The sequence below is a fragment of the Oncorhynchus keta genome, chromosome 19, assembly GCF_023373465.1.
Source record: "Oncorhynchus keta strain PuntledgeMale-10-30-2019 chromosome 19, Oket_V2, whole genome shotgun sequence".
Classification (NCBI taxonomy): Eukaryota; Metazoa; Chordata; class Actinopteri; order Salmoniformes; family Salmonidae; genus Oncorhynchus; species Oncorhynchus keta.
Genome location: NC_068439.1, coordinates 66,996,584 through 67,010,213, shown reverse-complemented (window position 1 = coordinate 67,010,213; position 13,630 = coordinate 66,996,584). Strand labels below are relative to the sequence as shown.

At 47.1% G+C, this 13,630-nt stretch overlaps 1 protein-coding gene across 3 annotated transcripts in view; it reads left to right on the top strand.

Annotated features, from left to right (window-relative positions):
* The window catches only part of LOC118398743 (tyrosine-protein kinase Fyn), an 81,391-nt gene that overhangs the window by 53,064 nt on the left and 14,697 nt on the right, over positions 1-13,630 (top strand). For 2 of the 3 annotated variants that reach the window (XM_052471116.1, XM_052471118.1), the window contains exons 3-6: positions 2,251-2,516; positions 6,391-6,487; positions 9,341-9,439; positions 10,536-10,639. In XM_052471116.1, the coding sequence (XP_052327076.1) occupies positions 2,261-2,516; positions 6,391-6,487; positions 9,341-9,439; positions 10,536-10,639 (556 nt within the window). In that variant the 5' untranslated portion in view covers positions 2,251-2,260. Of the gene's footprint in view, positions 1-2,066; positions 2,104-2,250; positions 2,517-6,390; positions 6,488-9,340; positions 9,440-10,535; positions 10,640-13,630 lie in introns of those variants that run through there. The other variant, XM_052471117.1, reaches the window with a different exon arrangement.

The following is a 13,630-nucleotide window of genomic DNA, read 5'->3' as shown; positions in this document are numbered from 1 at the left end:
ACAACAATACTGAATGAACACTTATTTTAACTTAATATAATACATCAATAAAATCAATTTAGCCTCAAATAAATAATTAAACATGTTCAATTTAGTTTAAATAATGCAAAAACAAAGTGTTGGAGAAGAAAGTAAAAGTGCAATATGTGCCATGTAAGAAAGCTAACGTTTCAGTTCCTTGCTCAGAACATGAGAACATATGAAAGCTGGTGGTTCCTTTTAATATGAGTCTTCAATATTCCCAGGTAAGAAGATTTAGGTTGAAGTTATTATAGGAATTATAGGACTATTTCTCTTTATACCATTTGTAATAATACACAGAAATGTGAGCCTTAGGTCATTAATATGGTCGAATCCGGAAACTATCATCTTGAAAACAAGACGTTTATTCTTTCAGTGAAGCACGGAACCGTTCCGTATTTTATCTAATGGGTGGCATCCATCAGTCTAAATATTCCTGTTACATTGCACAACCTTCAATGTTATGTCATAATTACTTAAAATTCTGGCAAATTAGGCGGCCGAAACTGTTGCATATACCCTGACTCTGCGTGCAATGAATGCAAGAGAAGTGACACAATTTCACCTGGTTAATATTGCCTGCTAACCTGGATTTCTTTAGCTAAATATGCAGGTTTAAAAATATATATTTCTGTGTATTGATTTTAAGAAAGGCATTGATGTTTATGGTTATGTACACGTTGGAGCAATGACAGTCCTTTTTCACGAATGCGCACTGCATCGATTATATGCAAAGCAGGACACGCTAGATAAACTAGTAATATCATCAACCATCTGTAGTTATAACTAGTGATTATGATTGATTAAGTTTAATGCTAGCTAGCAACTTATCTTGGCTTCTTACTGCATTCGCGTAACAGGCGGGCTCCTCGTGAGGCAGGTGGTTAGAGCGTTGGACTAGTTAACTGTAAGGTTGCAAGATTGAATCCCCGAGCTGACAAGGTAAAAATCTGTCGTTCTGCCCCTGAACAAGGCAGTTGTTGCACTGTTCCTAGGCAGTCATTAAAAATAAGAATGTGTTCTTAACTGACTTGCCTAGTTAAATAAAGGCTAAATAAAGGTGTAAAATAAATAAATACAAAATACAAAAAAAAAATCGCCGTCCAAAATTACCGATTTCCGATTGTTATGAAAACTTGAAATCGGCCTGAATTAATCGGCCATCCCGATTAATCGGTCGACCTCTAATTGAAATCCTGAATATTTTCAAATGACACGTTTGAGGGCAGTCGTGGCTATAGCTGAGGACTAAATCAGCAGTCTGTCTCCAAGGGAACACCTCAATTTACAGTCTGTTTGTCTGTGCTGGTCTACACAGACAGTGTTATTTTCATGTTTATTTTGTAGGCTTGTAATGAGATCACATTAATTGTCACAGGGTGAATAATTCTGTCCTGTGGTAATCTTCCCCAGCACCAGCTAGTTGATAAACTTTATATGCTTTAATTTTGTGCCAATACCATCACAGCCAAGGCATAAACAGTCTCTACAGAAGGTATTTGAACATGTTTTCTTGTCTGTAGGTGTGTTTACATACCAGTATTTGAAGACCTAGGTTATACCATAAAAGGAGACTATACTTGGTTTAGTAATAGTGTTGGAAGAAACATAGAGATGTCCGACTGGAAATATGTCCTGTCTCGTTATTAACAGACAGAAGCAACGTCCACACTCCCCCACCTCCCACCCATAGGACCGGCCGGTCGATGCTGCCAGTGATGTTATCATGGAATAATGGATGAGTGAATACCCCTATGACCGATCCTCCATGGGTCCCCTTCTCCCCGACTAGCTCTCCTTCCCCAACACGAGTGTATATCTGAGTGTATTTTTTTCCGCTGGCCGTGAAAGAGACACAGTGTTTGTGTGAGTCATCCGGAGCTCTGCTGTGTGTGTATGCGCGCGCGTGTGTGTGTGTGTGCGCATGCGTTTGTGTGTGTGTGTGTGTGCGCGCGCGTGTGTCTGCTCGTGTGTATGTCAGGCTATAAACCTCCTAGTGCTCCTTGAGAGACAGCATTTCTCTAATGAGACAAGGACATGTCATCTGAGGAGAGAGGAGAGCAAACCAAGATCAATGTTAAAGTACACATGTATTGTGGCTTGTCATCAGCCCTGTAACCTTCCTTTTCCTTTTCAGACGAGATGTTCTATTGATTTACAAGCAAGTTGATAATCCCTCTTCTTCTTCTCTGTGTTTCTCTCTGTTTCTCTGTGTTTCTCTCTGTGTAGAATATAGATAATGGGCTGTGTACAATGCAAGGATAAAGAAGCAACGAAACTCACGGACGACCGAGACACCAGCATCTCCCAGAGTGCCACAGGCTTCCGCTATGGCGCCGATCCCACGCCGCAGCACCAGCACTATCCCAGCTTCGGGGTCACCGCCATCCCCAACTTCAACAACTTCCAGGCGCCTGTCGGCCAGGGGATGACCGTCTTCGGAGGGGTCAACACCTCCTCCAACACCGGGACCCTACGCACCCGTGGCGGAACAGGTAGGGGTGACCATACGTTCCCTGTTAGCCCTTCTCCTGACTTCCCTGGACCCGCTTCACCTCACATCCCAGTCCCGGCCCCTCGGCCCTGTGTTTGAACGTCCGGCCGGCGCTTGCACAGCCCTTTGTAGGGTGGGTTCATTGTTTACATAGAGAATATTCCCAGTCAGGATATCCTTTATGTTTCACTGAGCCTCTGCTGCTACAAGAGGAGCTACAGCGTTTCTACTTAATTAACACAGCTTCCATCAAAGTGTGGATTATTTCTGTCCCAAAATGATCCAAATCCACTGTCAGTTGCAGGGGACAAGGGGGTTTAACTTTGGTACAAACTGTCCCTCTCTCTCTCTCTCTCTCTCTCTCTCTCTCTCTCTCTCTCTCTCTCTCTCTCTCTTTCTCTCTATCGCTCTCTAAACCACTTTCATGACAAAATAGTGGTACTGCCTTATCTGTCTAACAGGCAACATTTTGCCTTTCAGGCTCATAGATGAGGTGCCGTTTGTGACATTCTATCGGGAATCATTTGATCTGTTTGCACTTAGTCAACAGTCTGAACGGAAATTCACAGCTAGTACTGTATGTACCGTGACCTTAAATGACTGAAATGAATGGGCCTCACTCACATGCCAATCCTCAGATTACTGTAGTGAATATATAATAAATAATAAACCATGCATAGCCAAAGCCTGGTTGTTGTATTCTGGCTTGCTAGGGGTTTCTTGTAAGTGGAGGAGATGTGGAGGCATTTCTTCAGAAGTCATGCAGTCTGTTTGTATCTTGTGACAGGTAGATGCATCAGAGGTGTGGCATGCAAAATCCCCCTGTGTGCATCCCCTCTCTCTCTCTCTCTCTCTCTCTCTCTCTCTCTCTCTCTCTCTCTCTCTCTCTCTCTCTCTCTCTCTCTCTCTCTCTCTCTCTCTTACTCTCTCTCTCTCTCTCTCTTACTCTCTCCCTCTTCCTCTCTCTCTCTTACTTTCTCCCTCTTACTCTCTCTCTCTGTTCTGTGTCATGTGAAAGGCAGCAGCTTGTTCTCTTCTCACTGCTACTATCCCCAAGGGCCTTGCTCTTAAAGCACAGACTATTCATTTCCACCGTACACTCAACTCTGTCCCAACACTCAAAAGACTGTCTAGGCTTCCACCACCACCATATTGCTGTGGTGCATCAAGTCTTTTCAGATCAGGGAAAGGAGATGAATAAAGAAAGCTCTTTAGACTTGTGGAGACTTATGCTGAGAGATTCAGCAGACTGCCTGGGTAGATGGAACAGGCTCAGCCCCTCTCTCTTTGGACTCCCTTTCAGCCTGTCTCACTGTTCTCTCTCTCAGCCTGTCTCCCTGGACTCTTACTCTGCCTGTCTCCCTGTTCTCTCTCTCAGTCTGTCTCCCTGGACTCTTACTCTGCCTGTCTCCCTGTTCTCTCTCTCAGTCTGTCTCCCTGGACCCTCTCTTATCCTGTCTCCCTGGACCCTCTTTCAACCAGTCTCCCTAGATCCTCTCTCAGCCTGTCTCCGTAGATCCTCTCTTAGCCTGTCTCCCTGGACCCTCTCTCATCCTGTCTCCCTAGATCCTCTCTCATCCTGTCTCCCTAGATCCTCTCTCAGTCTGTCTCCCTGGACCCTCTCTCATCCTGTCTCCCTAGATCCTCTCTCATCCTGTCTCCCTAGATCCTCTCTCAGCCTGTCTCCCTGGACCCTCTCTCATCCTGTCTCCCTAGATCCTCTCTCAGCCTGTCTCCCTGGACCCTCTCTTATCCTGTCTCCCTGGACCCTCTTTCAACCAGTCTCCCTAGATCCTCTCTCAGCCTGTCTCCCTAGATCCTCTCTCAGTCTGTCTCCCTGGACCCTCTCTCAGTCTGTCTCCCTGGACCCTCTCTCATCCTGTCTCCCTAGATCCTCTATCAGCCTGTCTCCCTAGATCCTCTCTCATCCTGTCTCCCTAGACCCTCTCTCATCCTGTCTCCCTAGATCCTCTCTCAGCCTGTCTCCTTGGACACTCTCAGCCTGTCTCCCGAGATTCTCTCTCAGCCTGTCTCTCTGGACACTCTCAGCCTGTCTCCCTAGATCCTCTCTCAGCTTGTCTCCTTGGACACTCTCAGCCTGTCTCCCTAGATCCTCTCTCAGCCTGTCTCCCTAGACCCTCTCTCAGCCTGTCTCCCTAGACCCTCTCTCAGCCTGTCTCCCTAGATCCTCTCTCAGCCTGTCTCCCTGGACACTCTCAGCCTGTCTCCCTAGATTCTCTCTCAGCCTGTCTCCTTGGACACTCTCAGCCTGTCTCCCTAGATTCTCTCTCAGCCTGTCTCTCTGGACACTCTCAGCCTGTCTCCCTAGATCCTCTCTCAGCTTGTCTCCTTGGACACTCTCAGCCTGTCTCCCTAGATTCTCTCTCAGCCTGTCTCCTTGGACACTCTCAGCCTGTCTCCCTAGATCCTCTCTCAGCCTGTCTCCCTAGATCCTCTCTCAGCCTGTCTCCCTAGATCCTCTCTCAGCTTGTCTCCTTGGACACTCTCAGCCTGTCTCCCTAGATTCTCTCTCTGCCTGTCTCCCTAGATTCTCTCTCAGCCTGTCTCCCTAGATCCTCTCTCAGCCTGTCTCCCTAGATCCTCTCTCAGCTTGTCTCCTTGGACACTCTCAGCCTGTCTCCCTAGATTCTCTCTCAGCCTGTCTCCCTAGATCCTCTCTCAGCCTGTCTCCCTAGATCCTCTCTCAGCTTGTCTCCTTGGACACTCTCAGCCTGTCTCCCTAGATTCTCTCTCAGCCTTTCTCCCTAGATCCTCTCTCAGCTTGTCTCCTTGGACACTCTCAGCCTGTCTCCCTAGATTCTCTCTCAGCCTGTCTCCCTAGATCCTCTCTCAGCCTGTCTCCCTAGATCCTCTCTCAGCCTGTCTCCCTAGATCCTCTCTCAGCTTGTCTCCTTGGACACTCTCAGCCTGTCTCCCTAGATTCTCTCTCAGCCTGTCTCCCTAGATCCTCTCTCAGCCTGTCTCTCTGGACACTCTCAGCCTGTCTCCCTAGATCCTCTCTCAGCTTGTCTCCTTGGACACTCTCAGCCTGTCTCCCTAGATCCTCTCTCAGCCTGTCTCTCTGGACACTCTCAGCCTGTCTCCCTAGATTCTCTCTCAGCCTGTCTCCCTGGACACTCTCAGCCTGTCTCCCTAGATTCTCTCTCAGCCTGTCTCTATGGACACTCTCAGCCTGTCTCCCTAGATTCTCTCTCAGCCTGTCTCTCTGGACACTCTCAACCTGTCTCCCTAGATCCTCTCTCAGCTTGTCTCCTTGGACACTCTCAGCCTGTCTCCCTAGATTCTCTCTCAGCCTGTCTCCCTGGACATCTAGGTAGTTGGTAATAATAATAATCTTCTATTACATGTGGTATGTAGTGTATGTGCTACCTACCTGCCTGCTGAAAGATTGTATGAAGGACCTTTTCCATTCATAATTGCTGCAGTGTTTGTATGCTACCTTTCAGGTGAAAGATGTCCAATACTGTATGAAGGCTTATTTCCAGCTATTTATACTGTCACCAATTTAATGGATGATTTCACATTCAATTCACTACAGCTTAGTATATCCACTGCATCCAGAAATGGCTGCAGACTCTAGTATAAAAACTACTGTGCATCCAGCTTCCCTTCCAGGGTCAGTCAGTTCAATGTTAGTCTCTCAGACTCTAGTATAAAAACTACCGTGCATCCAGCTTCCCTTCCAGGGTCAGTCAGTTCAATGTTAGTCTCTCAGACTCTAGTATAAAAACTACCGTGCATCCAGCTTCCCTTCCAGGGTCAGTCAGTTCAATGTTAGTCTCTCAGACTCTAAGGTTCATTTGCTGCACTTCCTAATCGCTTGAGTGCTGACGCTGTGTGTTTTCTCTCGGCAGGAGTCACCCTCTTTGTGGCACTTTATGACTATGAGGCGCGGACAGAGGACGACCTCAGCTTCAGGAAAGGGGAGAGGTTTCAGATTATCAACAGCACGTAAGTACAGTATAGTACAGCCACTTATCACACATCACACCTACTGCACTGAGAGTGGGAAAAGGTCTATATTCTAGATGTAAATATCATATTAGAATCACTCTGGTAGCCTGGCTGCCTCGGTTTATCACTTTGACCGGGGAAGGTGTTGGAATGACTGTAAAATAAGTTTTATTTCCATTTTCAAGACATCAGCATTTAAATTGTATGGAACAGGCAGGGGTCTTTAGTTTGAGGTGGGGGATGTGGAATGGTCTTGTGTTGTTCTTCAGTCTGCTTTAGTCTGGTGTAGACTTTCTCTTTGAACGGTCTGACACAAAGTGCAGCCACTCTGTTACGCCTCTGTCAGCACAACTGTCTCAGACCAGCCCATGAACATGCTGCTCTGAAACCTCATGGATGGGTTTTTCCTTCTCAGCAGGCTTTAGTGACACACTGAAAAATGTAATTTGATATATTCTCTCAGAAGTATGACTGTCTGTGTCTGTTTAGGTTTGTGATTTCCCAGCTCCTCCTCCACTGTCCCCATGTTTATGTTCACCCATGTAGTTTTTCAACCTAAAGCCCAGGCAGCACAGGGGATACTCACCAGTCTCCATACCCATCCATACTGCTTTAACAGCTGACATCCTGTCCTTTCTCCCGTGTGGAAGGGCTGCTCCTCATACCCCAGTAGCACACATTTAACCACCACCACCCACTGCCCACCCATCTAGAGCAAAGGCAGGAAGATATCATCATTAGGACCCTCTCTATGCTATCCTCCCCTCCTCCTCTCCTCCCTTCATCTTCTCCTCCTGGCCAGTGGCCAGTCAGAGCTGCAGCCTCAGCCCTCCATCATCCACCCTCCGTCCGCCCACGCCTCCCTCACTTCTAACTTCCCTCCCTGGCAGCATCCAGGCACTGTTCTAGCTTGGCACACTGTCCCCTGCTGGAGAGAAGAGTAACTGCACCCAGCCCAGGCCCAGTCTCTCCCTCTCAGGCCAGGCTTCCTGGCAAACAGACAGTACATGGTAGATGCCTGTTCAGGCAGGGAATCACGTGAGCAGCCATGGGACTCCTGTGAGCAGCCATGGGACTCCTGTGAGCAGCCATGGGACTCCTGTGGCTACTGAGCACAGGGTCTGGTGGCATCTTCTCAATGAATCGCTGAGCTTGGTGAATGCAGGCAACACGTTACAGGGAAGCATCCCAAACAATAAGACTCAAGTGTTTATAATGTTTGATTCTGATTGCTTAGAATAGTTTCCTATAACATGATTGCTGTAACAAGATGACACGTGTATACGTCTTCATCATGCAATTGCACATTTAGCAAATGTTTTCACAGTCTGTTTTTGTACAACTACCTCAGAAATATGCAGGAAATACCACAGATGTTTTGTTTAATGATTACTCTGTCATTAGCAGTGACCACAGGGAAAGAAGTTAGTTGAAGCATAACAATACTTCTGGAGATGGGAGAAGGCTGGTTCTTTGTTTGTTTACCCATGTTGTTGTTTTCTGTCTTTGTGGCGCAGCCGACTTGGTTTAATGAGCGTTTGTTTAAGAAGACAGAAGTGGTGAATGGACTGGGGTCCATCCCATCCCTCTCTGTCTCTCTCTCTCTCTGCCTTTCTCGCTCCTCCTTTCCTCCCAGCAGTCCATCATTCCTCTCAGCTGTTGGCGTTAGCGTGTTAGCTTGAACACACTAGCCCTCCAGATGTAACCTCCATTGTCCTCTCAGAACAAATTAAACCTGTCATGTTTTTATTCAGGACAAATGAAAGACCGCTACTAGGGATGTAGTAGTAGACAGTGGTAGGTGGTTCTGTGTGCGGGGGAGACTATGTTTGAGGGATCAGTGTGTGTGTGTGTGTGTGTGTGTGTGTGTGTGTGTGTGTGTGTGTGTGTGTGTGTGTGTGTGTGTGTGTGTGTGTGTGTGTGTGTGTGTGTGTGTGTGTGTGTGTGTGTGTGTGTGTGTGTGTGTGTGTGTGTGTGCGTGTGCGTGCGTGCGCGGGCTAGCAAATAATGGACCACTCCTTAAGGCATCACCTATGTCTCCTGTGCTTTCCATGTGTGTTTTTGATGGTGTTGCGGAGGAGTCAGGGGGAAGAGGAAAACAGGGAGGAGGCTGGGGAGGAGAGGATAAATGAATGAGTGGTGGGGTACTGTGGAATACATTGAGAGGAATACAGGGAGATTAAGAATGTAATGCAGTCTGGTGCTGAAAAGAAGAAGGGACTATACTGTGTTTGAGAGACAGCGAGGGATAACAGTTAAGTGTGTCAGGAAGTGGAGATATAAAAAGAAAGATGAAATGAAATGTGCGAGGGAGAGAGGGATGTAAACGAGGCCAGTGTGTTGGGAGGACAGGAGAGTGAGTGTGATGGAGAGACGGTTGTTAGAGGGAGAGAAAGAGGACAGGAGAGAGGCGGTAATGGCTGCATGGGCATGCAAGCTGTGGTCGTTAAGAGCTCTCCCTCCCTCCTTTCAACCCCTGCTTGTATTCAGACAGTGCTGCCAACACATGCTGCCTCCCTACAGTATAGGATTCCATATGAACAAGGCATGTACTCACAACAAAATGCATTATTGATCACAGTGGTTAATTTGTTATTTCTATAGCCAATCTCCTAATACATAGTGTACATGAAACCATCTGATCCCACGTGGGTTCCCTTGGTTAGCAGGGGTTAAACCCTTTAAGCCTCACCCCTACCATGACTGACTAGTATTGCACATGTGTATTGATCAATACTGTAGGGAATGTCATGTAATGATGCTTTTCCTCTGCTCTCTCTCTCTCTCTCTCTCTCCATCTATCGCTCTCCCTCCCTTTCTCTGCCCCCCTTCTCTCTCTCTCTCCCTCAGTGAAGGGGACTGGTGGGATGCTCGTTCCCTCACCACCGGTGGAAATGGTTACATCCCCAGTAATTACGTGGCTCCAGTGGACTCCATCCAGGCTGAGGAGTGAGGAGCAATCTGTCATACTGGGTTTCATTGGGACACTTTCTGACAGAGCTGAATACATGGCACACCAGACACCAGGTCACAAAGTGACACTTCTCCTGTCACGTCACTCACACACACACACTCACACACACATACACACTCTCTGTCTCTCTAACCCTCTCTCTTCTCACTCTCTTTCGCTCTCTCTCCTCTGTTTTCTATCTGAGACAACAGGGAAAGAGGAAGATGTCAGAAGTTTAGACAAGCGCAGATATGCTCTCTATATCTCAGTGCCTGAAGTTAACAGTCAAGACAAGGCTCTGAGGAGAAATGTAAACATACTGGGATTTGTACAGTATGTCTCTGCAGAGCTGGCACTTTCACTGGCTCATTAAAAACACTTTTATTAGACACTATAAAAGAGAGGAGAGTTGTGTGAATTGTTAAATGCTGTTTTCAGATATTTGAAATGTCAGAGACAGTGTGAGAGTTTTTCCCGAGTGTGTGTGTGTGTGTGTGTGTGTGTGTGTGTGTGTGTGTGTGTGTGTGTGTGTGTGTGTGTGTGTGTGTGTGTGTGTGTGTGTGTGTGTGTGTGTGTGTGTGTGTGTGTGTGTGTGTGTGTGTGTGTGTGTGTGTGTGTGTGTGTGTGTGTGTGTATATACCTTGGTGTCAGACAGTGCTTACCGGCCCCTTCTCCCACCTCACTCTCCATCAGACTCTGGTGAATAATGATGTCATTATTCTATTGGTGCACCACAAGGTACACTATAGCATGATGGACTTAAACAGCCAGGGTTTGTATGGGGGGTGGTTCAATCCACCAACACTGACTTATTACTGTAAGAGACATGTCATGCTTCCTCTCTATATGTATTTAGCCAGTGTTCAGCCTCTAGTCTCAGAGACCACGGCGACATGGGGATTTATTGGCAGTGTTGCAGTGAGAGTTTTAACTGGCCCTGTGACTGGTGTCACAATCAACGTGTCTCTGATCGCTGTGTATCAGATGATAATTTTTCAACTCAAAGACCCTTTACACACATAGTCTATACCAAACCAAGATGGATGGTTTATGATTGTGCCTCCCTCACTCGTTGTTACCCACTCTTCATAGCTGGTACTTTGGGAAACTAGGCCGGAAGGATGCAGAGAGGCAGCTGCTGTTCACTGGTAACCCCCGTGGCACCTATCTCATCAGAGAGAGCGAAACTACAAAAGGTAACCACCAACTCATCTAAGTGAAGTACCCAACTGTCATACTTGTGTAAAAGTAAAGATAGCTTAATAGAAAATGACTCAAGTAAAAAGGAAAGTCACCCAGTAAAATACTAATTGAGTAAAAGTCTAAAAGTATTTGGTTTTAAGTATACTTAAGTATCAAAAGTAAAAGTAGAACTTATTTTAAATGACTTCTGTTAGACAATCCTAATAGCACAATTTTCTTGTTTTTTAAAAATGTATTTAGGGATAGGGGTAGTCAACGGCACACTCAGCCATCATTTACAAATTAAGCATGTGTGTTTAGTGAGTCCGCTGCATCAGAGGCAGTAGGGATGACCAGGGATGTTCTCTGTTTAGTAAGTCCGCTGCATCAGAGGCAGTAGGGATGACCAGGGATGTTCTCTGTTTCGTGAGTCCGCTGCATCAGAGACAGTAGGGATGACCAGGGATGTTCTCTGTTTAGTGAGTCCGCTGCATCAGAGGCAGTAGGGAGGACCAGGGATGTTCTCTGTTTAGTGAGTCCGCTGCATCAGAGGCAATAGGGATGACCAGGGATGTTCTCTGTTTAGTGAGTCCACCAGATCAGAGGCAGTAGGGATGACCAGGGATGTTCTCTGTTTCGTGAGTCCGCTGCATCAGAGGCAATAGGGATGACCAGGGATGTTCTCTGTTTAGTGAGTCCACCAGATCAGAGGCAGTAGGGATGACCAGGGATGTTCTCTGTTTCGTGAGTCCGCTGCATCAGAGGCAATAGGGATGACCAGGGATGTTCTCTGTTTCGTGAGTCCGCTGCATCAGAGGCAGTAGGGATGACCAGGGATGTTCTCTGTTTAGTGAGTCCGCTGCATCAGAGGCAGTAGGGATGACCAGGGATGTTCTCTGTTTAGTGAGTCCACCAGATCAGAGGCAGTAGGGATGACCAGGGATGTTCTCTGTTTAGTGAGTCCACCAGATCAGAGGCAGTAGGGATGACCAGGGATGTTCTCTGTTTAGTGAGTCCACCAGATCAGAGGCAGTAGGGATGACCAGGGATGTTCTCTGTTTAGTAAGTCCACCAGCATCAGAGGCAGTAGGGATGACCAGGGATGTTCTCTGTTTGATAAGTCCGCTGCATCAGAGGCAGTAGGGATGAAGGGATTTTTCTGTTTGTTGAGTCCGCTGCATCAGAAATGTAACAGGGATGTTCTCTGTTTGTGTGTCCGGGAAAATCATATGGAGTAGGGATGACCGGGATTTTCTGTTTAGTGAATGTAGCTGCATCAGAAAGTAGGGATGAAATGGGAAAATATATGTTTAGTGAGTAAAATATCAGAGGCAGTAGGGATGACCAGGATGTTCTCTGTTTAGTGAGTCCATATGCATCAGAGTCAAGGGATGACCAGGGATGTTCTCTGTTTAGTGAGTCCGCTGCATCAGAGGTTTTTAGGGATGCCCCTGGGATGATCTTGATTTATTATTAGTCCGCTGCATCAGAGGCAGTAGGGATGACCAGGGATGTTCTCCGGCAGTCCGCTGCATCAGATCTTTTAGGGAGGACCAGGGATTCTCTGTTCCCACAATGAGTCCGGTGATCAGAGGCAGTAGGGATGACCAGGGATTTCTCTGTTTATTGAGTCCACAGCAGTTGTCAGGATGACAGTAAAATTCTCTGTTCAGTGAGTCCCTGCATCAAAAATGGCAGTAGGGATGAAGGGTGGACTCTGAGAACCGGGGTTTCAAACAAGGTAGGGAGACCAGGGATGTTTTGTTCAGTGAGTCCGCTAGCTGGAAATGACCAGGGATGTCTTCTGTTGGAGTGAGTCCGCTGTACTCAGAAGAGTAGGGATCTGGGATGTTCTCATTAGTGAGTCCGCTGCATCAGAGGCAAAATGACCAGGGATGTTCATGGAACGTGAGTCCGCTGCATCAAAGGCAGAGGGATGAAGGGATGTTCTCTGTTTAGTGGCCTCAAATCTAGGGATGACAGGGATGTTCTCTGTTTAAAAAGCCAAATCACAAGGCAGGCTGGTCAAGGCCAGATGTTTCTGTTTAGCAGAAGAGTCCGCTAAATCAGCCCGGCCATTTACGGATGGGGGATGTTCTCTGCATTTAAAGTTTGCTGCATCAGAGTTTGCCCAGTAGGGAACCAGGGATGTTCTCTTTTAAATGTGAGTCTGAGCAGAAACACCATTGGCAGAGGGTAGACCAGTTGTCCATCAATTTAAAGAGCAGCTTGTGAGGCAAAAGGGAGGAAGGGATTTCATTGCATATTCCGCTGCATCAGTGGCAATAGGGATGACCAGGGATTTCTGACATTCCCCAGATCAGAGGCAGTAGGGATGACCAGGGATGTTCTCTGTTTCATCAGTGAGGACTCCAGGCAGTAGGGATGACAGGGATGTTTCTGTTTAGTGAGTCCGCTGCATGGCAGTAGGGATGACCAGGGATGATTTGTTTAGTGAAGAGCTGCATCAGATGTGTAAGGGATGATGGAGCTGTTTAGTGAGTCCGCTGCATCAGAGGGTAGGGATGACCAGGGATGTTCTCTGTTTAGGAGTCGGACTGCATCAGAGGCAGTAGGGATGACCTGGGATGTTCTCTGTTTAGTGAGTCCCGCTGCATCAGAGGTGAGATGACCAGGGATGTTATCATTGTATCGCTGCACCAGAGGAGTAGGGATGACCAGGGATGTTAAAGCCTCTGAAAATGGCTGCATCAGAGGCATCATGACCAGGGATGTTCTCTGTTTAGTCAGAGTCCGCTGCATCAAGGTTTGTAGGGAGGGCCAGGGATGTTCTCTGTTTAGTGAGTCTGCTGCATCAGAGGCAGTAGGGATGACCAGGGATGTTTCTGTTTTATCACACAGAGGTGCGTATGGCTAAGCCAGGGAAAGGTGCTTCAAAGATGTTTCAGAGGCAGTAGGGATGACCAGGGATTTGTCTGTTCTTGGACAGCATCAAGGGAAAGGGATGACACAGGGATGTTTCTGTTTAGTGAAATGGCTTTTCA